Below are 27,179 nucleotides of genomic sequence, written 5' to 3'. Positions count from 1 at the left end.
GCGCGACGGCCATATTGGTTCGGAGCAGAGCCCGCCTGTTTTGTGTGTTCGGCCCGGGGAGGAGCGGCCGGAGGCGGGATACGCGAGTCTTGCAGGGCGGGCGGCTCCGCTCCTTGCAGCAGCGCCGAGTCCCAGCTGAGCAGGAGCCGCTTCTTCTCGTTCCCTTTATTTGCTTGGACCATCCATTTCCCCTTAACGAAGCACCTGCAGAGCCCTCTTCGTTTCTTTTCGCTCCTCCTCTTTTTTTCTTCTTCTCCCTTTTTCCGCGCCCGCTTGCTTCCTCGCTCCGGCGGGGATTTTTTTGTTTGTTCATTCATTTGCATCCTCGGTTCGTTTCCTTTCGCGCTTAACTTTTTTCCCTCCCCCGCCGCTTGGCGTTTTGTTGCTCGTTTGGCAATTTGCTTTTAGGATTGCTGTGGTGCTTTTTTTTAACCTTTGCATTGCCAAGTTCTCCGCTTTTGAACCCCTTTCGGGCCCTTTTTCCTCCTGCCTCCCCTCTCCCTTTCCCCCTTGGGCTTTCTTCCCTCCCCCCTTTCCCCGCGCGTTTTTTGCGCACCATGGCGGCGGCGGTGGCGGCCATGGCTTCGACGCCGTCGGGGCAGCGCTCGCGGGGCAGTGCGGCTAGCACCCCTCTGAGCCCCACGCGCATCAGCCGCCTGCAAGAGAAGGAAGACCTGCGGGAGCTCAACGACCGCCTGGCCGTGTACATCGACAAGGTGCGGAGCCTGGAGATCGAGAACAGCGCGCTCCACCTCCAGGTTACCGAGCGAGAGGAGGTGCGCGGGCGGGAAATCACCGGCATCAAGTCCCTCTACGAAGCCGAGCTCGCCGATGCCCGCCGAGCCTTGGACGACACGGCCCGGGAACGGGCCAAGCTACAGATCGAGCTGGGCAAGATCCGCAACGAGCACGACCAGCTCCTGGGCAAGTAAGTGGCCGACGAGGAGACAGACACCCTCGATCTCTCTTCCTATCTTGGCTTCAATAAAAGTTCATAGGAGCCAATTCCTAGGGCTACCCCCCAAAACCCCCCAATAAAATATGTGAGAGGGCCTGCCCCCTCCCCAAAGCTGATGGGCATTCAAATCTTGCGCGTGCACGACATCATGTGATTGTGTGAGGCGGGGCTCCCCCCCCCAATATTTCACTCCAGTTGGCACTCGGTGTTCGAAACTCCCATTGTTCTGGGCGCGTTTTGCATGCTGTTTCTGAGCTTCTGGGCACAGCATGTGAAAAATGAACATAATATTTTCGCTGCCGTTCATTCATTTTCAGCACTGTACAGTATTGTTATCGAACGAGTGTGCCCAGACATTCCATTGTTGCACCCGTAACCTCGGTTCAAGGTGCCGTTTAGCTCCTAGTTTTCATATCTCTGTTTCTAACACTGGCACCCTAGGCCAGGGGCATGTGGCCTCTCTTGGTTCCCAGGAGGCTCCCTTCTCACATTGTACCGCATGACTGAAACTGACTGCCTGCTTTCCTGCCTCTTAAATAACTGCCTCCGACCCCACTCTGTCTCTTGGAATCTCCACACCATACTTCCTCCCACCCATGCCTTCTCTGCCCCTGCTCGGGGTGGCCACCTTAGAGTTGCGTGCCCCAAAAACAGTTAATATAGGTCAGCATGGAACTCCTCTCCATGAAGTTGGTTCCATAAGAGGGCTTGATAACTGTTCTCTCACTTTCAAGTTTGGGGACATAGCATGATTCTAACTTCTGACATGGTATCTATGGAGAGATGTTGGTGTGAGGGAACTCTTTATTCATGTGTTTCCCTCGGCATCAATTTATTGCTGTTTTATAGAGGTATGCATGATGTTGGGTTCCTCCTTTCTGGTTCATTCTGTTAATTTATTTGCATTTCTGTCCCTGTATGTTCTCTATGCTCTATTTGTAAAGGTGAGCAGTAAAGTAAGAGCATGTTTTGTAATCTTCACTTTAAAACAAGGCAAAACTTGAGCTAACGACAGATTCCCTTTTTCTCCATTGAGAGATGAGAATCAGGCATGGTTTGAGAGTACGTTATTGTCTCCTCCCCTTTCCTCCCATTCATTACTCGAGTAGTGAGCATATTAGTCTGACTCCTCTAGCTGCTGCCATGTGCTATAGCTAGTGTGCTAATATTTGAATGAATGAAAAAGAGGGCTGGGAGGTTTCTTAGCAGCAGTTTCCTGCCTAACTGACAGTATGAGGTGTATGTCACTGGGGTGCGCCATGTTTTCATCATCATTTCATATGTTCAGATTTGATCTAAATACGGTACATGGGTTACTAACGTGATACTTATCTACAAAGTTGTTAACTTATACAATTTGGCTAACTTTTTAAAAAAGCTTATCTAAAGTGATAGTCCTCTTTTGAGCTAAAATGGAAGGGGAAGTTTTTCTGTGTTTGCTTTTGTTGGTTTTAGGGAAAAAACCCACGAGATATACTGCAACAACATAGGTACTTAAATTAAATGCAGTTCTTGAAAGAGAAGCGCTTAGTGTGAATTTTTTCCTATTTTGATAAGAGCAATCCTGGTCAGGTATTAACAATACATGTGAGAATTGAAATCACTCCTGTTTTTGAGCTTTGCAGAGCTGCCTGCCTAAAGAAACCTGTGTAACTTTGGGAGAAGGCAGATAGCTCCTTTTCTCCAGTGCTCAGTGAATAATTTGGTTAATAATTCCATGGAACCTTTGCATCTTGTATGCTTTCTGGTACTGGGTATAAAATAAAAAAATTCCTTCAGTAGCACCTTAAAGACCAACTAAGTTTTTATTTTGGTATGAGCTTTCCTGTGCATGCACACTTCATCAGATACACACTTCATCAGGTACTGTTCCTTTTGCTGGCTGGCCTCACTTCTTTGGAATGAGCAGGTGCTTGCTTGCATTGATAAGCTTGATTCATACACCTCCAGAGCTCTGCAAAGGAATGCTTTCAGGGGTGCCATCAAAGCTTTCCTTTAACAGTTGTGTGCTGTCAGTTTGCTGTTGCTTTTTATTTTTTGTTAATGGCATCCAAAATTTGTTTCTTAGGAAGCTTCCACTTGTGCTATTCCCTGTTTTTAAAAAAAACATTTTCAAATCTGGTGTTTTGGCCATACACTTGGGGTGAGAACACAATGAGACTTTTCTCCCTGTAGACCTCTGCCCCCCAATCTTACTCTGAAACAGAATGGGCGTAGTGGAGGGGGGGCAGAAAGGCACTAGAAGTCCTGTTGCCTGCCATTTTCCCTATCTCTTCTCTGATCCCCCTCCCCAGCTCTGCATTTGTTTGTTTGTTGGCAGTGTACAGCTGCAATCATTTAAGTGAAATTGTGTAAGATGTATTTAATTATATGTTCTAAAAGCTTTTTAAAATTTATTTTGGACAATTTTGTATTTAGGACATTTTTTGATACCTTGAAAAAATGGTTCAGGTGTTGCCGTTTTTGTACAGTGGTGCCTCGCTTAACGGCCCTGTAAGACGAAATTTTCGTTTAAAGAAAGGATTTTTCTAGCGGAGGTTGCCTCGCTAGACGAATTCGTTTTACAAAAAAATCGTCTAGCGAATCGCGGTTTCCCATAGGAATGCATTGAAATTCAATTAATGCGTTCCTATAGGCAAAAAAATCCAAAAAAATCAATGCATTCCTATGGGATTCACTAGACAAATTTTTCGTTATAAGAATAGACCCGTGGAACGAATTAAATTCGTCTAGCGAGGCACCACAGTCTATTTCACAGTGAAAAACTATGCAAAGTAATCATCTTTTGCTCACTTCATAATCAAAGTTGGCCAACTTCTGTATTCTTACGGCAGTACTCCTGGAATTATAACTCTGAGGGGCAGTAAACTAAAGTTCCATAATTCTTTGAGGAAAAGAATGTTCTTCAAATGTGCCTCTCCAGTGGCCTAGGAGAAGTAGAATGTTTTTGCCTGGTGCCTAAGGATATGTAATGAAGGCACCAGGCAATGTTAGAAACTGCAATAGAAAATGTAGGAGCCAAATGGCTTCTGGGATCTGGCTTGTGGGCGCAAAAACAATGTCTAGTGCCATGGGGGGGGGGTCGGCAACAATTTTTATTTATTATTTTGATAAGCATGAACTAATATGCAATTCACATAAGTGGTACATTGTTAATATCACATTTTTAGCAGAAATTGTTAATAAGTGTTTAATTTGGTGTTTACAATAAAAATATTGGTACCATGCTTCAGTTTTCAAAACACACTATTCTTTATTGTGAAACTCCTTAACATATTGTCTATCCTTAACATAAACTTCAAGGCTCCATACATTTTTGTAATCCTTGAGTATCAGCCGGGGGGGGGGGATGGCACCCAGACTTTTTGAGGTGCTTGCAAATGGAGAATATTTAGGTGCAAAATGCTCCTGGGACTCTTCTAATTTTGAACTCTGGTGCCAAGGGAGCCTCCCTGTGTAGAGCATCCCACAAACAGGGAGCCACTACAGAAAAGGCCCTTTCTCATGTTGCCACTCTCCAGACGTCTTGCGGAGAGCGCACACAAAGAAGTGCCTCAGATGATGATTGGAACTCCTTGTGGTCTCTTTCTGTTTTTAATGCCCTGAATAATTTGGTGTCGTCAGAAAACATGGTCATTTCACTGCTCACCCCCAACTGCATAATTAAAAAAATATATTTAAAGTACAGTGGTATCTTGACTTACGAATGCCTCGACTTCCGAAGGTTTCGACTTCCGAAGTCGGCAAACCTGGAAGTGTTTTCGCCACGCGCGTGTTCTGCGCCTGTGCAGAAGCGGTCTGCGCAAAGCACAAAATCGCGCTTTGCGCATGCGCAGAATGGGTGCTTCAACTTACGAAGGATTTGACTTCTGAAGAACGCCGCGGAATGGATCGCCTTCAAAAGTCGAGGTACCACTGTACTGGTTCCAATACAGATCCTTGAGGGACCCACTTTTTACATCCTGTCCATTTAAGTCTACTCTCTGCTTCTTGTTCTTTAACCAGTTACTGATCCATAAGAGGGTCTGTCCTCTTATCCCATAAATGTTAAGATCACTTTGGTAAGGGACACAATAGTAAAAGCTTTTCGAAAATACCATGTATGCAATGTCTATTGGATTATCCCTGTTCACATATTATTTAAATTGGATAAAATTGCTGCAGTGGTTGCATCTTACCTGCTGACTGCCTTTGATCCCCTATCTAAAAGCTTCTTCAAGAAGAAAGTTATGTTCATTTTGCTATTATACTTATGGCGTCTTTCTTTGCGTCTGCTTGAATGCTTTTCTTGATTCAACTTGCACGTTTGAACTGTTAACTGGCTTTTTAATGCTATAAATTAGAGTTCAAAGCTTTGTTGCCACCACATTCAAAGCTCTGTTTTACTAATTGTGCCTTCTCAGCAACATTTGCTGTGGTATAATTTGTGGTGGGCAAATTTTAAAGCTTGGGAAAAGCTACTTCTAAACATTAGTAATAGTTTCAGATAACAGCCTTCTGGTTTTGTGAGGTGTATTAGTATATATAAATATTTGGGAGGAAGAATAATGTGTCTAGCTGCTGCAGCTTAGGGACTTTGTCTTGCAATGTGAAAAAGAAGGTGATGCTATCACTCTTGTAGAGCCTGGTATGTATATTTTTGTGTTAGGAGATAATGTTGCACATCCATCAATCTGTATGTGGTGGTAGTGGAGTCATGAAGGATAGATATGTAGAACCATCTATCTGTATATACGCCATAGCTGCCAAGTTTTCCCTTTTCTCGCGAGGAAGCCTATTCAGCATAATGGAATTTCCCTTTAAAAAAGGGATAACTTGGCAGCTATGATATACACATACACATTCGTTAATTTTTTGCTGGGCACTTTCAAATTGACTAGAGTGCTTGAGATAAAATTAATATGTTGGCAGTAGAATAGGAGAATCCACAATACAGTAGTTTGTTGGAATTATGGTGTTCTGCTTTTGTGAAGACCATTGCTTGTGGTTTGGTGGTGGTTCTTAAACCTTGAGGCCATCTTTACTGAGTTTCTGCTGCCTTGCTCTTTTCATAATTAGGTTTCTATGTAGTAGTAGCTAATAGGGCTTTGTATAGCTGGGCTAAATTGTAAGGGTGAAATTAAGTGTGGGAATTCTGCTTGGGAAATGGCTTTTAATCCAGCAGAAGTGTCTGCTAATTAAAGAGATTTTTTATTACTTCTCAGTCCACTGCATTCTCTCCAGTAATGTTCTAGATGGTTTTGGGGGGGACCCTCCTGTGGTAAGTGGCATGTAGGGGAGAGATGAAGAGGGAATCAGCAAAAATGCCTCTTTTTTTCTTAAGTTAGCAGATGCCTCTGCTGGATTTTGCCCTAAAAACTGTTACTTGAAAAATACAATGGAAGAGTGCAGCTTTGGGGAGTAAAGTCAAACTATTGGAGAGTTACAGCGTCTGTTGTGGCTATAGAGATCAATACAGGAGAGACATGTTTTATTGCAGCTGGGGCAGATGAAGGCATCTGGTTTCACTGCTACAGATGTGTCATGACGTTTCTTCTCTCTGCACTCATCCAGCAGTCATTTCTCCTCTGGTCACTGCTACCTGACTGTGTGTCTCCAGGCACTTCATCATTTGTCAATCAATTCCAAAAAGAGTAGCTTTGTTAAATCTGTAGCAGAGTGAAGTTGAGAAATATTGTGCTTAACTGTTGCCCCTTTTCTTGTTGCTTCTGTTCAAGTTGTACTCTTTCTAAATTACTTTTATTCCTTTGTTAAAAAAGGGAAAATAAACTAGTGCTGTGCATGTGTTCGCTTGTCATAATTAGCTCTGAAGCATCTTATAGTAGTAATATGTGGTTTTCTGCCTAGGTGACTGAATAGTGTAACTCTTGATATGGATTCTATTTCTCTGGGAACTCCAGCTTACCACTGAAACGCTGGATTTGCAAATTGCTAGAATAATTATGGTGAATGGGATACTTTGAGATCAAAGTAAATGTACATCTTTTGAAGGGACAGGAATTTCTGTGCAGACTACTCCCTTGAACCTTTAATAAACAAGCTTTTCCATATTAATGAAAACAAGGTTGGAAACTGGGGGTGGGAGAGATATCTTAAAGTGCCAGTAATTTGAGTCTCATCTACTTGGTTTAAATCATCAGGCCCTGCTTCTCATCTTAAGACCTGATTTGCATATGTTTGGCAAAAGCAAAGCATTTTATTTAGTTCCAAGCCCATGTCGGGTATTTAGATGTCATGTTTTAATTAATCAGATGGTGGTTGAGTTACTGTATTCCTAGCTCAAAAATGAGTTGAAACCTTTTTTTTTTTTTGCAAAGGTTTTGAGTTAGAAGCAAATTTTGTGTGATTTAGAAGTAGGGCTTGGATTAAAGTGTTCATCTGTGGTAACATCTGTTTGAACTTGTGAAATGTGCACTTACACGCAAGTATAATACTTAAGTATAATGTAATCATTGGTTCCTTTGTTACTTCTTATATTAGCTTATATTAATAGCCAGATAAAATGCAGAAATCTGTGATTCCTAATCTTGGGTGGTGTGTTTTGACACATCTTTTAAGGTTGTATTCAACATTAAGTAGCAGGTTGGCTTTCTGGAAGCTAAGATGGGAAAAACCAATATTGTAGAGGCAGCTGCTTTCTCCATTAATGTTAAGAACAATCTTGTATAAGCACTCAGTTCTGGGTGAAATACTTACCGTAACTTCTGCTGTTAGAATGAGTAACAACCCAGTGAGAAAGACCCTTGTAAGAGATATTATACAGGTGAGCACCCTGGAGAATCATAGTGGCTCAAGAGAAAACACACCTGAGACCCCCAAGAGGACCTGCGGGCTCTGGGGAGGATCTCTTCGCAAGCTGGAGGGGCAGCGGGGCTTTGTTCAGCTTTTCAGCCTCACTCCCTAGCATCAGACTGTCCCCAGAAGCCAAAGAAGATCTCAGCGTGAGCTGGAGGGGCAGCAGGGCTTGCTCAGCTGTTGCACTGGGAAGTGGTGGCTGCTGCACTACCCTGCACACAGTGTTAGAAACTGGGATAGAAAAGCTAAGAGCCAAATGGCTCTTGGGACCTGGGTTGTGGGTGTCAAAACATAATGTCTAGTAGTCATTTTTTTGGGGGGGGGGGTTGGCCACACTTTCTATTTATTATTTTGATAAGCTTGAACTAATACGCAATTCACATAAGTGACATGTTGTTAATACCACATTTTTAACAGAAATTGTTAATACATGTTTAATTTGGTGTTCATACTAACAATATTGGTACAGTGGTACCTCTACTTACGAATTTAATGCGTTCCGAACACACATTTGTAAGTAAAAAAAAATTGTAAGTCGAATCCCATAGGAATGCAGTGGGAGAAAAAATTCGTAAGTAGAAGCAACCCTATCTAAAAATTCAAAAGTAGAAAAAATCCTATCTAAACCGCATCCAAGATGGCGGACGGAGCTCCATTCGTAAGTAGAGTTACAGTATTCGTAAGTAGAGGTACCACTGTACCATGCTTTAGTTATCAAAAAAAATTCTACTCTTTATTGTTAAACTCCTTAACGTAGTGTCTATCCTTATCGTATACACTACAGTACTTCAAGGCTTCAAAGCACATACATTTCAGTAATCCTTTAGTGTAAGCCAGGTGCAAAAAATGGCACCCAGACATTTTTGAGGTGCTCGCAAATGGAGAACCTTTAGGTGTGAAATGTGCCTGGCACCCTACTACTGTAATTTCAAACCCTGCCTGCATGTCTTTTGTTAGGCAGTGAGGCTGAACAGTTAAACAAAGCCCCACTGCCCCTCCAGTTCACGATGAGATTTTCTGGGTTGAGTTTACTTGCAAACCAGGAGGGTGCTCCCCATTTCCGGATACCCAGCAACATGCATGTGTGCAGTTGCATATAAATAGATCACATGTAAATGGGGAGTTGCCTGCATACATATAGCAATACAGTGGTACCTCAGGTTACAAATGCTTCAGGTTTCAGAGTCCGCTAACCCAGAAATAGTACTTCGGGTTAAGAACTTTGCTTCAGGATGAAAACAGAAACCGTGCTTCGGCGGCACGGCAGCAGCAGGAGCCCCCATTAGTTAAAGTGGTGTCTCGGGTTAAGAACAGTTTCAGATTAAGAACGGACCTCTGAAACGAATTAAGTTCTTAACCAGAGGTACCACTGTAAATAGGATGGATTTGTCTCCTTGGTAAGTGTATTGCCTATTTACCTTGTGCATTCTACTGTAGGAAACACAAACCTAGCTGCTTGTTAATTGTACCCCAACTTTGCTTCGTTCCTTGTGCTGCTATTGCAGGATTTTAAATATGACCAAAACATGTTTGACAAGGTTGGAAAAGTGAAATGGATATGTGAAGTTCTGTGGTATAATACTTAATGCTTGCTAGTAAATCTCAAATCAGATGCTTGTAAAATCTGTATTGGGTGGCATTACCTGAAACCAAATACATCAGTTTCAAATTGCTTGCAAGATTGTGAAAGCTTGCCTAAGAGTAAATTGTAAAGCATGGTACTTTTGCCATCTAAATATTGTGGAAGACCAAACTTCATATCAGTAACAGGGGTTTCTGTAATCTGCAGACTTTGTCTTAATTTTCCTCATATTATTTAAATGTTATGAGAAGTAAGTTTTAAAGCCGTTAAAATAAACTAGAATACAATTTAAAAAGAATATACTGCATGTAGTGCCAATTTCATATTAATCGATACTGTAGTGCTTGAAAGTTCTGCTGTGGTGAATAAGTGTATAGACTATATTTTGGAACTACTAGGTTGAGGATTGCTGCAAGAGAAACTCTTAAGCACACAGCTGCAGACATGAAAGGTTGCATCTATTAGCTGTCAATCATTTAGCTTACATAGTAAGATAGCCAGCAGCTAAGAGGAACAGAATCTTGTACAAATGTATTTTATTGTTACTATCACCCAGTTCCAGGAACAGAAGATTTCTTTTAAGGAAATCACTTTTTTCATTCTTACTTTCCTGTTTCCTTTTTTTAAATAAAAAAGGCACATTTATGAAATTGCATTGCAAATCTATGACCCCTAAGGGCCTGTTATTAAGACAATGACTTGATTGATTCAACAAGTGTTAAGTATAGTTCAGCTGGTGCACAGGGCAACTGTTCAGAGGGTAAACATAGTTGAAACACCTGTCCCAAGTCCATATTGCTGTATTAAAGTATGGACCTCAATAAGAGACTTAGTATAATCTGATTTAAATGAATAGTTCTCCCTGAGTTGTAATTCAGATTATTATCCAAATCAGACTTATTTCAACTATAGGTAGATGAAGCTCTTGTCTGTCATTTACTCTGATTCAGCGTACAACTACTATAATTCTAAGCTTTTCAGTGATTTGCCAAATGTGCCATATGGCAAAGTAAGGCAGCTGGATTGCTTCAAGTATTTACTGAAAACTGTCCAATTTGTCATGTGCTGGCCCCACATGTTTGGTGTAACACAGTACTCTTAAATCAAGAGTTTTTGAACTTTCATGAATTTAATATGTCTCAGAGGTAGCCTTGACATACCCACTCCCACCCCCCAAATAGGGCATGCATGTAGAGTGGCATTATTTTCAAGATAAGATTGGTGCACACTATCTGAGCTTTCTGGAAACTGAATTTACCAGCTGGATGACTGGGTCTCTGCCATGAGAGTTTTGTATTGTTTTGATTTAAATACTTCGGCTGTTTTTGCGTGTTTAACTGTTTTTGCTGGTTTTATAGTACAGTGGTGCCTCGCTAGATGAATTTAATTCGTTCCACGGGTCTTTTCTAATAACGAAAAATTCATCTAGCGAATCCCATAGGAATGCATTGAATTTTTTTAAAAAAAATTTTGCCCATAGGAACACATTAATTTCAATGCATTCCTATGGGAAACTGCGATTCGCTAGGCGAATTTTTCGTAAAAAAATTCGTCTAGCGAGGCAACCTCCACTAGAAAAAACCTTTCGTTAAGCGGAAATTTTGTTAAGCAGGGCATTCGTTAAGCGAGGCACCACTGTACATCATATTGAGCTAATGGTGTAAAAAGCCATTGATAACTAAGGACGATAATAATGCAGAGAGAAAAAAGCCAGTCAATATTATTCTCTTAAGGTCATTGATGCTGAATGTTACAGCCTGTAATAATACAGTACTTTTTTAAAGGTTGTGCTGGAAATCTTAAAACTAAGATACTTTTCACTGTATTTTTATTGCCTTTTCACTTTTTAAAAGCATACATCGGGTAGGGGTGGGGAACAAACTTAGGTTCCCAGGAAAGATAACAAATCACCATCTACAGTACTTATTGATAAACTGACAACGCTTATGAAAAATATAAAGGTGGTGTACATAAAAAACAAATCAAGCTGCACTGGCAAAGGAAGATTGTTCCTTTGACACTTGTCTTGAGATCCTTTTTTGTCCAGCTGTAATGTTTGAATTGTGTGCCAAATTTTAAAAAGCAGTGAAGTGTACCACCAGCAGCAAAGGAAGACTCAAGAGCATGGGTAGGCAAACTAAGGCCCGGGGGCCAGATCTGGCCCAATCGCCTTCTAAATGCGGCCCGCAGACGGTCCGGGAATTATCGTGTTTTTACATGAGTAGAATGTGTGCTTTGATTTAAAATGCATCTCTGGGTTATTTGTGGGACATAGGAATTTGTCCCCCCCAAATATAGCCCCCCAAGGTTTGAGGGACAGTGGACCGGCCCCCTGCTGAAAAAGTTTGCTGACCCCTGCTCAAGAGTGCCATTTGAATGCACTCCTGATGCTTGGCGATTAATTTGCCCCACAGGCTTACCTGTGCTGTGCCTGATGCCAGGTGATAAACAGGCAGGCATAGTTCAAGCCAAATCATGTCATGGGCCAAATGGGGAGGCCTGGCAGACCTATGTCAGACTAATCTGATCTCATTTTTTGACAGAATTACAAGCCTGGTAGATGAAGGGAATGGGGTATGGCACTCTAGGCATTGTCAAAATAATTTCTAATGTTGCGATAAAAGGAAAGCACCCCACAAGAAGGGACTGCATTATAACATTGCACTGCTTTGTTGGCTTTAGCTGTGAAGTAGTTTATAAATAAATACATAAAAGCCACAGTTGTACAACACTTAAGCAAATACTGTATATTCCTGCGTATAAGACTACTTTTTAACCCAGGAAAATATTCTCAAAAGTCGGCGGCCGTCTTATACGCCAGGTCGTATTTCTTATACGGCGAGTATATCCCAAACTATTTTAACTGGAAAAGTTGGGGGTCGTCTTATATGCCCAGTTGTCTTATACGCCGGAATATACGGGTAAGCAAACGCTTGGGAAAGTACTTGTTACATATAGAAACACTCTAGTATGTTCTCATTAAAGGTGAGGATTTCATAAGCTGGTTTCCTATGAAACTTATGAAGGCCCACCTCAGTGTTTGCATTGGGAAGAATCGTGGGTTTTTTAGTCTCTGCTGCAGGCCTGCCCACCAACTTAGGTACTGTTGGGGTAGCTTCTGTGCTGGGGCCTGAAGGACCTCAAATCAAATCACTCTTCATCCTAGTTTTTTTTTACCTATGAGCTATATAGATGTTGTGATTGTGTAGGACCAAAGAATTTGCAGCAAGGAGAGAGAAAATTATAGGTCATATCCAACCAAGTTTTACTTAGCGTAGACCCATTAAAATTATTTCGGTGGCTGTGAGTGGAGTTTTAGTAACTTGAGTAGCTGCTAGCCTTTTCCCCATGACTAGGAAAAGCAGAGTAGATTGTACACATTTGTTCTGCTTATGTATTTTATTTAGGTCACAGAACTGCTTTCCTTGGCACATAATTTGGATTGTACCAAATTCAAAGTTTTTTGTAAATATGCTTTGGGCTTTTACTTTTTACAGTGCTAGTATCCCAGCTGCACAATAACAATTTTATGAGGGTGCTAAAAGCAGTTGAGTGTGCTGAATAACTTGAACTTCAGGTTCTACAGTCATTCAGCAAGTTAATATTGCACTTTGGTTTTTCTCTATAAAATAGATGCTATACTTAATCTTAGCATCTCTGCAATCTTATTCATCACTGTTTTGACATAAAGTGCTTGCGTTGCAAAAATAGCTAAGTGTTGTTGATCAGTTTATATACAGCCAGCAAAATCTTAATCGCTTATGAAAATCTAGCTATGTACTATGATAAAATATTAGTTTAGTGTTACTAGTTCTTCACTAGAAATGATTACACAGAGTACAGCTTTTCTCTTCACATGGCTTACTTATGAAGAACTGTAAGGATGCAGTAAATTACATCTCACTAGAGTTTCCGTCTAGCAGATTTTTCATTCCCCACAAACCAGTGGAATACAACTGTAGCCATACAGCTCTTGTTGAGTTCCATCTTGCATTGAAGAAAATATTTGAGGCAACTTATTGAACTTCCTTTTTCTGTTTTTTATTATTGTTTTTAGCTATTCAAAAAAAGAATCTGATCTAAATGGAGCAATGCTTAAGCTTCGAGAGTTTGAAGCTGCTCTGAATGCTAAAGAAGCTGCACTTGCCACAGCACTTGGTGATAAGAAAAGCCTGGAGGTGGACCTTGAAGATTTAAAAGATCAGATTGCTCAGGTAAATACATAAGTTACTACACAATGCGCTTCAGGCCAGCTTGGGATAAGCAGCAACAGCATCTTAACAAATGTGGTTACAGCTCATTGGGTAGTAAATAATGCTCACTATTTTAATTAAAAACAAAACTGATGAGTGTGTTGAGAAATTATAGGGTGAAATCCACACATCAGAGCAAATTTTGGGGCGAACAGGAGGCTACAATGGGGGTGGGGAGGAAGGTGAAGTGTTGTGCAACCTGAAGTCTATTCCACTTGTGCACTGTGACACCATTGGAAGCAACTTAGTTTATCATAATAGGCTAGTTTGGATGTAATGATAATGGTTACTGTAATGTGCAGCAGCCTAGATCTCATTAGTTCGCCCCTCAGTTGTTTTGGTGCAGTCAGGAGGCAATCAAAACCTTTAACTTTTGATTTAAATCAACTACAGTTTAGCATTGTGGTCAGACTGTAAATTAGTTAATCCTAACTATGGTTAGTTGAAGCAGATCAGTTTTCCTAAACTATGGGTTGAAACTTACTTGTTTTAGCCAATCATTGCTAAGACCAGTATTTGAAATTAGCCAGGTGCCTGGCACATTTTCAGCTGGCTTTTGACCACTTGCGACCACGTGAAGATTCCTTGGCGCCAGGATGACACCTGGCATATCCACCATTTGGGGATCATTGAATGGACTGTTTTCACACACTAAGACCCCATCTTGTAGAATTCTATTAGTTATATGTTATCTGCACAACCGGAATGAATTTCTGGAACCAAATGACTTTTTCTGTGCACCCTGAGCAGGAACAGTCACCATTAAGAAAAAGAGGTTGGAATAGGCCAAAATATATATGTGGACTGTTGCTGAATCAAGTGACTTTTCTTAAGTTCTCAGTGCTCTTGACCTAGCCCAAAGTTAACATCTGAACTAGCCATATGTTTCACTGATAATCACAGTCAGTCCATCATTTGAACAATAAGGCTATAGAGAGGTCTTGCCCCCAAATGGCAACTAGACATTCCATTTTGGTGAGTTTAACCTTGGTTTAAAGGGAGCCATTTGGCACCTAGTTTATATATCTGAGTTTTTCACACTGGCTAAGACTAACTGGAGGGACACATGTGGCGCTGTGGGTTAAACCCCAGAGCGTAGGGCTTGCTGATCAGAAGGTCGGTGGTTCGAATCCTTGCGACGAGGCGAGCTCCCGTTGCTCGGTCCCAGCTCCTGCCAACCTAGCAGTTTGAAAGCACGTCAAAGTGCAAGTAGATAAATAGGTGCCGCTCCAAGCGGGAAGGTAAACGGTGTTTATGTGTGCTGTTCTAATTCGCCAGAAGAGGCTTTGTCATGCTGGCCATATGACCTAGAAGCTCTACGCCAGCTCCCTCGGCCAATAACGCGAGATGAGCGCCGCAACCCCAGAGTCGGTCATGACTGGACCTAATGGTCAGGGGTCCCTTTACCTTTAACTGGCTTGTTTGGGTTCACATATAATACTTATCTAATGGTAGTTTGGAACTGAAGCAAAAACCTCCCCCAAGTCTTTATGCCAGGCAGAGGGGTGCAATGCGTAAGCCCCAAGACTTGCTGTTGCTTGTTCCCTTGATGATGAACCAAACAAGGGTGTGTGAGACATTGTGGATCAGTAAATGAGCAGTACTTAATGAAGAGTGAACTTAACTTCAGTGCATCAAATGTGCTTTATTCTATAACTGACCAGCTTTATGAAAACTTTGCCAGATGGCACTCAGTTTTTACTTGTGATAATTATTTTATGCTGCAATTGTGTTTCTGCTAATTTGAAATTATTTCTTTTAAGCTTGAAGCTGCTTTAGCTGCTGCTAAGAAGCAGCTCGTGGATGAAACATTACTGAAAGTGGATCTTGAAAATCGCTGTCAAAGTTTGATTGAAGACCTGGAGTTCCGAAAAAATATTTATGAAGAGGTAAGATAGTTTAGGTTCTAAGGTAATGTTACACAGTGACAAGCCAGAATGCACCCTGGCTTCAAATCAGGTCTCTGTGTCTGTCTCCAATTAGTGATAAATGGATCAGTCTGTTTCAGATCTGTGTCAGTTTTGCACATGTGTGTATTCCAAAGTCTGTCCTGTTACAGCACTAAACTTCGATTTTAAAAACAACACAAATTGGTGTTTCGGTTTGAACTTAAAAATGGACGTGTGCTATGTCTCAGTGTATGTATTTCTAAAGGTGATTCATCCTAAAATACATGTTTTATGCATTTTTGGTAAAAAAAATTGAGTAGAGAATTATTGTAACATTTGGGAAAGCATGCTGTCCGAAGGACTGTTGTGTTTTGATCCATGTATCAGTATGGGAAGTGAGTATAAGGTCAGTTGCTTATAAAAGCAAACCAAATACATTTATCCATCTTTACTTTAGACTCTTCAAGACTGTGTGTTTCTTGTGCTTGTATCCCTGTCTGTCTCAGCATTGCTTCCAATCAGTGAAGGGGGGGAATATACTGTGCCCTCCTTTTTCTATACCTGAAGTGTCTCCAGCTATTTCCTGTGCCAGCCCATTGCCCTAGCTTAAGAGACATGGCCAGGACTGTTTACTTAACAGAAGAACTGGTTTGACCCTTTTAGCAATATTCTCAGATCCAGTCTTACAAGTAAAGATTCCTAAGACTGGAAGCTATCCCAAGAGGATACCCATTCTAACCCCAAACTCATAACAGTAATATATTGGAGCACGTTTGGTAAGAAGATTTGGAGGGGGGGCATCCTCTTAAAAGTGGCATATCCAAAAATATATATTTAAAGTATTTCTCTTAAAGCTGAGCCTCAAGAAACATATTTAAGCAAGATTTTCCTTCTTATCAGTACACAAAGCAATTGCGATCTAGCTGGAAAACCAGTGGGGTCATACTTTATTTAATATGCCATCTTTGCTTTTCTTTGCTTAGTGAAATTGTGTTATTGAAAAGTAATATTATTCCTCCTTAGGAAATCAATGAGACAAGAAGAAAGCATGAGACCCGTCTTGTTGAGGTGGACTCCGGGCGTCGGATAGATTATGAGCACAAACTTGCTCAGGCGCTTCAAGAAATGAGAGAGCAGCATGATGTGCAAGTGAAAATGTATAAGGAGGAGCTTGAAGAGACATACCATGCCAAAGTATGAATATTTGCTCTTGCATATAATAAAATCCTGATAGTTGTGTTACAAAAACTTTGCCTGAATAATTGAAATAGAAACTGTTTCTGGATGTGAGCTTAAATTTCATTTCTTTTTGAGATTGATAGGTAATAATGGGTTAAATACCAACATTCAAAATAAAAATTTCCTTTAATGTGAATGCTCCTTTTAAAAACAAAACTTATTTTGAACTAGTGTAGCTGTAGCTAATAAAACTCAACACAATTTTTAAAATCTGGGCAAAGAAGCAAAGTGGAATATATATTCAAGTCAAGAAGGGTGCATGTTAACGTTTCAGAAAAGCTTTGCTAATGTTAAAGATTAGTTACTGTAGATAAGTGGAAAGTTTGAAGAGCAGAGTGTTTTCTTATAGTCAACCTGGGGCTTCAGGCTTCCATGTGTCATTTGACTGATCTAGTACAGAATGAGCTGTACAGAAACTACTTGCCTAAGAAAAGGTTGTGTAGGCCTGCACCATTTAAGTGCTATCCAATCAGTGCAGCCAAAGTTACTGCTAGTCCTCCATATCTGATTGTCTTGTGCATCCTACTTAGTTGAAGTTGAGCTGAAAGTGCCTTTGCTATGCACCTAAAGACTCCTGCTCGCATTTGTAGATTTACTTCTATGGAGATCCTGAAGGTCTTAACATGGTGAATAGTTGCTTTTCCAAGACGGAGTCATTCAGCAGTCAAATGAATTTCCTGCTTATTGTGTTTCTTTCCTTGCATATGTACAGTGGTGCCTCGCTAGACGAATGCCCTGCTAGACGAAAATTCCGCTTAACGAAAGGATTTTCTGATCGGAGGTTGCCTCGCTATACGACGAGGTTTTCTATGGCCACCGCTTCGTCTTGCGAAAGTGGCCATAAAAACCTCCGATCAGAAAATCAGGGCATTCATCTAGCGAAACGGGAACACCGCCGCCTCCCGCCTGCCTCCCCCAACACGGAAGGCAACTTCAGAGACGTTCAGAGACGCCTGTCACACAAAGATCGGCGGGCGCTGCTTGCGGGGCTTGTCAAGCCCAGCAAACAGCGCCCGCCGATCTTCGGATCCGTGTTGTGTGACAGGCGGGGGTGGGGGGAAAGCGGAGATCATTCTCCGCTTCCCCCCCCACCCCCGCCTGTCACACAAAGATCGGCGGGCGCTGCTTGCGGGGCTTGTCAAGCCCGGCAAACAGCGCCCGCCGATCTTCGGATCCGTGTTGTGTGACAGGCGGGGGTGGGGGGAAAGCGGAGATCGTTCTCCGCTTTCCCCCCACCCCCGCCTGTCACACAAAGATCGGCGGGCGCTGCTTGCGGGGCTTGTCAAGCCCGGCAAACAGCGCCCGCCGATCTTCGGATCCGTGTTGTGTGACAGGCGGGGGTGGGGGGAAAGCGGAGAAAGCCCCTACGATCCCCCCTCTGTGACAGGCGGGATGGGGGGGGAAGCGGAGGGTCTTCGGCTCTGTCCCCCTATGCGCTTCGGCTCAGGGAAGCAGGCACCTCCCCGCCTGCCTTCCCCAAGCAGCGCCCGCCGATCCTCCGCTTCCCCCCCCATCCCGCCTGTCACAGAGGGGGGGGGTTGTAGGGGCTTGAGAAGCGCCCTACGATCCCCTCTGTGCGACAGGCTGGATGGGGGGAAGCGGAAGAAAGACCCTCCGCTTTCCCCCCCCCATCCCGCCTGTCACAGAGGGGGGATCGTAGGGGCTTGAGAAGCGCCCTACGATCCCCTCTGTGCGACAGGCGGGATGGGGGGAAGCGGAAGAAAGACCCTCCGCTTTCCCCCCCCATCCCGCCTGTCACAGAGGGGGGATCGTAGGGGCTTTCTCCGCTTTCCCCCCACCCCCGCCTGTCACACAACACGGATCCGAAGATCGGCGGGCGCTGTTTGCCGGGCTTGACAAGCCCCGCAAGCAGCGCCCGCCGATCTTTGTGTGACAGGCAGTGGGGAAGGCAGGCAGGCAAGAGAGCAAGCGCCTGCCTGCCTGCCTTCCCCGCCACCAGTCCCCCGGAGCCCATAGGAACGCATTGATTTAGTTTCAATGCATTCCTATGGGAAACCGGGACTCGCTAGACGAAAAATTCGTTACACGAATTGACCCGTGGAACGAATTAATTTCGTCTAGCGAGGCACCACTGTAGCCTTTAGCCCCAGATACTGTCTGTTAATCTTTGTGCTGTCTTGTGAAGCTGTACTTTATTGCATTGGAAAATTTGCAACTGTAGTATAGCTGATGTGGAATGTTTTCTTTTGAAAGCATTAAGCAACAACACTGTTACCTTCAACTAAATTGAGTTCACTGGTAGCTATATGACTCTGAACAGTTTTGGATCACTGTTGAAAGTTATTGAGGAGCCATTCCATAAGTTCAGTAGGTCACTTTGATGGTTTTTCTAGTAAACCCTTGCATTCCTTTGAACATTATTGGCTATCTTAGTTCCTTTGCTTATTAAATGCTTCCATATTTCGTTGATAAAAGAGTTGAGAAAATTGCACGTGGCCTAAGGGGAAAATAAGGATAAAAGAATCTGAATTTTTTTGTGGTTGAAGGGATCGTCCCGGAGAAATATTACATACGTTCTTAGCTCTCAGATTTTCAGAAAAGCCAGCATGACAGGTTTCCTGTATTACACGCAATGTGTGCCTTACTTAATGTTGTTGCAGATATTTTAAAGTACAAGCATTTGCTTCTCTATTTGTTGGTAGACCACATGTGAAGTGTGTTCTGCTTGTTTTCCTCCAGCTTGAGAACGCCAGACTCTCTTCTGAAATGTCTAGCTCTGCAGCCAATACTGTCAGAGAAGAACTCATGGAAAGTCGCATGCGCATTGACAGCCTCTCTTCCCAACTGGCTAATTTGCAAAAAGAGGTAAGGGATTCCACAATCCTGTCTTTATTACCTTAGTAGCAGGTAAGTACTTCTCAGATATTTTATACATTACATTACATTAGTTCAGTGGTTTTCCGGGCTACTGTTGTGCGCTGTACTTTAATCTTTTTATTTTTTTAAAAAAAACCCTGCGTTTGAAATAGACTGGGCCAATTTGTTGTCCATTTTTGGGTCAATTGCACCTTTTGTTCCCCTCTTGATTTATGTTACTATCGTTCAGTCTGCCTCCATTTTATCGATTACCGAAAATGAATAAGTGCTTCTTTTTAGACGAGGAATTCATTGGTCACACAGCTGTAGTTGTATGTTTGTGCTATAATTATGCCAGAGCATAGAATTCAGTTTCCTGGGATTCTCAGCTTTCATTTCTAATTTTTAAATAATAAGCAGTGTTTTAGGCTCTTAGGTTTATGAAGATATGCTGGAACATTTGTAGGTAATACCAAGATTTTGGGTGACTTTGTTGACCAACGAAAAATCACTAGAATATGCCCAAAGGAGTGGGGTCTTCTCCCTGACCTTATGTTGCATCTTTGAAACATAGCACTTCAGGAGCAAACAGAAACTCCTCTGTTGTTCCTCTTGACTTGGGACTGGGGAGGGGTGGATTTGTTTGCTTTTGCCTGTCAGTTGGTGCTCCAGCCCCTCTCAAGGTTTGGAGTCAGTGAGGGGAGGTCAAGGCTGTCATCCCGCCCCCCGCCCCCACAATGCCCCATAGCTCTGGTCCCAGGAAGAAGCCTTTTGCTCAGTCTCACTCAGCAGAGCCTGGTTGACCTCTCTCACCATGTCAGGATAGGAGAATGAAATTGATAAGCAGTAGTGATATGTAGTGATACCTCAGAAGATTGGAGGGGCACAAACATTATTTGCAGTGTCTGGGGTAGGGCTTCAGGGTCCTTCATAGCCCCCTCTTATAATTAGTAAAACCCAGACATTTATGCAAGCTTGCTTAATTTACAGAACTATATGGGTTGCAAAATTGAGATTATTTTGGTTCATTTTCCATTTTCTGTTCAGTGTGCATAACATCACTGATTATCATTAGCCGCATCTTAATGCCATTCCCTTTCTTAAGCCATGCCATTGCCCTTTGCATAATATGCTAGCAAATGAGAAAATATAAGTGCTGCAGCTTTTCTGTTTTCCAGTAATGAGCCAGTTCTGCAATTGTTCAGTGACTTGCTAGATTTATTCTTGCCCAACATAGGAAGTGTGTGTACGTGTGTGTGTTCTTTTTGTGCTTTTTTTCAAAACACATTCACAACCATAGACATCAGCTTTGTCACTTTAAAATATGAAGCAATAGACACAATGCCTTGCACAACAGGCAATTTGTATTAAGAACAGGAATGTAACACTTGCATGTCTCTTCATATTCATTCTACGTCGTTGAATATTGGCTTTTAGAAATTAAAATGCCTGAAGTTGGTGTCTGTGCATTTTTTATTTTATTTTTTAGTCTAGAGAATGGCTAGAAAGGATGCAAGAACTGGAGGATATCCTGGCTAAAGAAAGAGATAACTTTCGCAGGGCACTGTCTGATAAAGAGAGAGAGATGGCAGAGATAAGAGACCAGATGCAACAACAGTTGAGTGATTATGAACAACTCCTTGATGTAAAATTGGCGCTTGACATGGAGATCAGTGCATACAGAAAGCTCTTGGAAGGCGAAGAAGAAAGGTAAGAAATAGTTGTCATTTACAGGAGACTGAAAGTTATCGTAAAGATTATGTACTCCAACTACCTGCCTAATTACTCCAGGCACATGCAGTCCATGTTTAAGAAGGGGAAGGGATATTGGCTACATGTGAAGAGCAAAATGTTTTGACAACTAGAGATGAATGATGGAAAGAGCTTCTCAGTCAAGTGTAAAACCTTTTTCTAGTTGCTGAATGTGAACACTAGTATCTCTCCAGGTATAATGTCTTATGAAATAGAATGCAATTAAATTGGGGTTTATAGGTATATCCAACCAAACTGCTCCTCTTATGCTTGGTGTTTTGCAAGGTAAATATTTTCTCTTGAAGTTTTAATGGTTGATTTAAATGTTGCTCTTCACCCTGGGCACTCCCAACTGAAATATAATAATAATAATTTTTAAAGAAAACTTAATCCCTCATTCCCAGGCCAACCCTATCCTTGAAAACCCTTAGTCCCAGCCCTGGTTCTTCCCACCCACTCTAAATGGTGGGGAAATAATAATAAAAAATGCACATTACTTGCTTGAAATCCAACCTTGCAGGTAATTAATTAATTATCAGAGTTCACAAAACATTTTACTAATCCATGCTGCCTGAGGAGGAGACAGATGGAAGCACACTTGAAAAGTGTGTGTTGATGGATTTCCTTTTTTTCCTTCTTCCACAGATTGAAACTTACTCCCAGCCCATCTTCTCGTGTGACAGTCTCTCGGGCATCATCCAGCCGCAGTGTGCGCACAACCAGGGGAAAGAGGAAGAGGGTTGATGTTGAGGAATCTGAGGCCAGTAGTAGCGTTAGCATCTCTCATTCAGCTTCCGCTACTGGAAATATCTGCATTGAGGAAATTGATGTAGACGGGAAGTTTATCCGCTTGAAAAACACTTCTGAGCAGGTATGGAAACCTCAATAATCAGATGAGGTGGTTAAAATGTAGATGACATTTCCCTGGATGACCAAAGAAAGAAGCAGAGCAACAACAACAAAAAAGGTTCTCCTGTGATGACTTGACCTGCAAAAGTTGAGAGTGGTTCAAGAGTGTAAAACTCTGAAATGGTCTTACAAGATGTGCCCCAGGTGAAACAATAAGGGTTGCATAGTGATCGAGTTGATAGAAAGGGTTAGAGGGCATATCTATTTCACCATCCCCTCCCTGTGCTTTGAATGGCTTAATGTTCAAGTGTATATAATGACTTATATGGTAAGCCAGCTACTTAGACATTCCAGGGATAGTGCCTAAAGCCAAAATCATATCTAGTTAAAACAAACTGGGTGCCATGGCAGGTGGGATTGCCAAAGCCCTCCCCCCTCCAGATGCCCCCCTTCTTTCCACCTCAATATTAATTAATATTTTTGCCAAGCACATTAAGCTGAATGCGGACATGTTAAATGCATATAACCTGCAAGTGCACTGTAGTGACATCCTATACATTAATATTCAGAAGTACGCCCCATTGAATTCAGCAGGACGTCCTCCCATATATAGTCGAAGTGGGGTACCTCTGGCGTGTGGTCTTAATTATGCCCACCAGAGTATTTTATCCCAAGCCATGCACACCTGTCCTACATTTGACATATATGATGATGGGTTGGGGGGCAGGTAAAAACCTTACTAACTGAAAGGGATGCCTACAGGCATTAGCAGTTGGCAAAGCCCCTTTCAGTGTGCTGTGCAAGATCACAGAGAGGAATTTCTCAAGTCCCTTGCAGGCAAAAAAGGTCACTGACAACATTGTGGTGTCAGGTGATTGACAAGTGGGCAGCTTTGTCTGTGTGTCAAACTTTACTCATAAGGGGTCGAGTGGGGATAAAAACAACCTGGTTTATAAGACAGCAGTCTTAATGTTCAGAAATAAGTACATAATGGCTTGACATGAAAACATGACCTGCTTTTGTTTAGGACCAACCACTGGGAGGTTGGGAGATGATAAGGAAAATAGGAGACTCTTCTGTCACTTACAAATATACCTCAAGATATGTGCTGAAGGCAGGCCAGACTGTTACAGTAAGTGAAACCTACTTTTTGAGTTATCAAACTTGGAATTAGTGTGTTGGAAACATGCTTGGGGTCTAACGTGGGTTCTTTGGTAATTGGTGCTACTGCTCAAGTCAAGGTGTATTTCATTTTCTATTAAGGACTCTCAGTGGCTTCCTAAAGAGTTGCAAAGCTATTGTTTACACACAGTGATCTAGTTAATTCTTCTCTTGAAAACTCTTTGGAATAATAGGAAAATGGTGGTGGAATATTTATATGGTAGGAACAGAATGAGCGTTTAACCGTTTCCCTGTGCCAGTCTTGATATTTTCTCTCAGACTTGGGCTGTTTCTTCTACTGCCAGGCTTTCTGGTGCTGAGCCTGGTTAGAAGCAAAATGTAAAAGGTGGAGATGGGTGGGTTTGTCATTCCTCCCCAACACCATTTTTCCTGTGTCAGTATTCTGAGGGAAACAGTAACTCCTGCTTAGTGAGTGATGCTACTTTGCACTTAGGCACTTCTAAACATGAGAGGCAGAATAGAACATGCATGTCCAAAAAGTGTGTTGCCAAGTGGAAAAGTTTGGAAAGCTCTGGTGTGAGCCATCTAACCTGCATCCATGGCAATTATAGAACTCTCCAGAAAGCTGTGGGTCCTGGGTCTGTTTTGAAAGGGCATGACTCCACCCTGCAGATATCTACAATATCTACAGATACTGCAGATGGGGTGCAACTTGTATGGTGTTCTATAAATCACTTTTTATAAAGTTCAGCTAAGAAAATTTAACTCATTACAAATGCAGTTATTATGGATCAATCTCTTTAAGCTGAGTGTTTTTGTCTAGGTCTTCCGCCATTTATTTGCTTCCAGAACTATTGCTATAGATGGAGCTTGCGCAATTTATTCTGGAAGATGTATTTTAATCCTGATTTATGTATCTTTCCCTTTCCCAGATATGGGCTGCTAATGCCGGAGTAACAGCCAGTCCTCCTTCTGACCTCATCTGGAAGAACCAAAACTCTTGGGGCACTGGCAAAGATGTGAAAGTTGTGCTGAAAAACTCTCAGGGAGAGGTAATGTTGGAAACCTGGCTAACCTATGCTCATCACAAACTAATTTGTCTAGTGATAATAGCCCCCAAAGTGGAGCAGAGCTGTACTTTTTGTTTGGATATATAGTATACTAGTACATGCCACTAGCATAGTCTGTATCAGATTCTAGATTGACAACAGTCATACTAACTTCCAACAAATGGTTACTAAAGTATGCCAGATAGTTTAACGTTACCTTAATGTTGCAAGCATTGAATAACTGAACAGCCGCATCTGTTACAGGAAGTTGCTCAGAGAAGCACCGTCTTCAAGACAACTTTACTTGATGTTGAAGAGGTGGAGGAAGTAGATGAAGAACCAGCTGAAGCGGTAGAAGAAGAGGATCTATTCCACCAGCAGGTATCTTATAACTTACTCGCACTGGTATGCTTTCGAACTGCTAGGTTGACAGGAGCTGGGACAGAGCAACAGGAGCTCACCGCTGTCACACGAATTCAAACCACAGCCTTCCGATCGACAAGCCCAACAGGCTCAGTGGTTTAGACCACAGTGCCACCCGCTCCCTGTAACTTAAATAATGATATGGAAAATAAACCTATTTCCATAGTGACCCTGGCAGGAGAACAAAGGTGGGAAACCTGTAGCCCTCCAGATGTTATTGGACTAACTTCCATCAGCGCCAGCCAGGATGACTTAAGGCTCAGGGATGATGGGAGTTGTAGTCCAACAGCAACAGGAGGACCACGCGTTCCCTGTCCCTAACATAGGCTCTCATTGGTAATTTGAGAATCTCCGAGTTTTTGTTTAAAAAATCCCGTTTCATTACTGCAGAGACACTGATGTGCTCAAGAACATGTGGGCCAACTCTGGCTAAAAGGGCTGAAACTAAACAGTATTGCTCATCACAGCTTTAAAGATGCATGCCTTGTATTGCACTAGATCAAAATCGTGGCCTAGAGCTGTGGCAGGGAATATTCTGTTTAACTCATTGTGCATCCTACACTTTTATACCAAGCATTACATTTTCAAACTTGACTTTCCAATAAGGCACTATATTGTGGGAAACAGTGGTTTTGGTTCATCTCTGAGCAAGACCTCCTTGCTCATCAGCCACATATTTAGAATGTATTGCATATGAACACCTGCTCAAGCCCTTCAAAGGTTTCCATCCCTGAACATTGCCCATGCTGGCAGGGACTGATGGGAGTGAACAATATCTGAAGAAAGCACATGCTCTCCACCCCTGGCTCAAAGTGTTTCCTGCTTGATAAATCCAGTGCCCATGAATTTGTCCGCAAACAGTTCCCATGACTAAAAGCTCAGTGAAGAAGGCAGACTGTTAAAAACTACAATTATCAAAAGATACTTAAAATGTCCCTACTTTAACCTTAATTAAAGCTGTCTTTCCTCTCTTTAAAACAGGGAGACCCACGAACAGCCAACAAAAGCTGTGCAATCATGTAAACTCGTCATCTGTATATCCTCAGTTATGTTAATCCCTTCCTGCAGAGGAGAACCTGCTTGGAAGCACAATATTTTTTAATTTCCTTTTGTGAATTTTAAAGCTGTGTCTGGCCTTAATTTCCTTTGTCACAGAGATGGAGGTTTTTGTAAGTGAAACCCATATATATAGCTTTTTGAAATGTGAAATATTGACACTGAAAAATGTACTGTTTTTTTCAAAAACAGCCCTCATTTTTATGCTGGTCCTTTTCTAATATCTTCATTTAAGAATAATAAACTACTGTGTGTGGGGGGGGGGGTTGTTAGTTAGATTAGCCATCTACTCTTTGTCCTTTTACATTATTAGAATTTTTTGGAAGGGGAAGTAAATGGGCACTCAACAAAACCTTTTGTACTGAAAACTTTTGTATTTTAGCTATCAGGTTATACAAGTTTTACTTGGAACATTTGTAAAGAATATTATCCAACAATTGCATCATAAATAGAAGGATGAAGGATTCAATAAAATTCTTTTGCTAGTTTTGCTTCACTTAGAAACTTAACCACAAATCAGGCTTATGATAATGTGTTAGGTGTGTTTTTTAAATTCTAGTGTAACTTGCATACCTTTTCATGTCAAATTAATAAATAAAAGTTACCTTAAGAAGGGACTTGTATTATTATTTTTTTGGGGGGGGGATACGCTTTTCCTTTAGAAATGAAATGTGGAACCATCAGATTTTGTTGGTGAAAGAAACGGTCTTTAATGACCGGTGTACCTTTTCTGCTTAGACCAATTCTTTTTAGCTATATACTTGTCTTTATTTTTATTAAACATTTATTCAAAAGTTACAATACAGCTTTGTCATCGGTCCTCAATCCCAATTGTACTTGCCTTCAACATTTTACAGTATGCTTGTCACTTACACCTTTAAAACATCAATCAGCTTTCAGTAACCACAACAAAATACTGCTTAGATTTTTATTGGGGTGTTTGTGTGTTTGGAGTTTCACCACCTGATCTTGTACCCAGCCTACAATAGGTTTTCAAGATGGGGAGCAGTGTCCTGCTTTTGTCAAGCCTCTTGTAGATTGGATGCTTCTGAGGGGCATTTCCCCACACTTTCTCCAAGGCAAGGAGGTGCTTTGCACCCAGCCTGGAGCATATTTGGGAGACCATCCCTCTGCTTTGCAAACCGTCCAATTTAATTCAAGGTCCAAGAGATCCCTTGCTCCTCCCTGCTCTTCCAAGACATGAGAACCTCAATCTCTTTCTCCCCGTAGGCTGTTTTCTGAAGGGAAGCAAGAATTGACCTGTAGACCCGGGATTCCTCACCCCTGTAAAGGGCCCACCCACATTTGATATTTAGAATAAATTATTCTCTCATGCTAATAAAACACTAATAGAAAAGTTTAGTATGTGAAGTAGGTAAAGGAGGAGTTCTAGTC

General features: G+C 42.0%; 1 protein-coding gene across 1 annotated transcript; it reads left to right on the top strand.

Annotated features, from left to right (window-relative positions):
* LMNB1 (lamin B1) lies at nt 1-26,397 on the top strand. Its single transcript, XM_035100031.2, has 11 exons — nt 1-928; nt 13,393-13,549; nt 15,352-15,477; nt 16,501-16,671; nt 19,417-19,542; nt 21,023-21,243; nt 21,931-22,156; nt 23,162-23,266; nt 24,189-24,308; nt 24,570-24,686; nt 25,710-26,397. The coding sequence occupies exons 1-11, from the start codon at nt 558-560 to the stop codon at nt 25,749-25,751; spliced, it is 1,782 nt and encodes a 593-aa protein (XP_034955922.1). The 5' UTR covers nt 1-557; the 3' UTR covers nt 25,752-26,397.
* Nucleotides 26,398-27,179: the final 782 nt, after the last annotated feature.

This window comes from Zootoca vivipara, chromosome 11, assembly GCF_963506605.1.
Source record: "Zootoca vivipara chromosome 11, rZooViv1.1, whole genome shotgun sequence".
NCBI classification, from domain to species: domain Eukaryota; kingdom Metazoa; phylum Chordata; class Lepidosauria; order Squamata; family Lacertidae; genus Zootoca; species Zootoca vivipara.
This window is presented reverse-complemented; position numbering and strand designations above follow the sequence as displayed.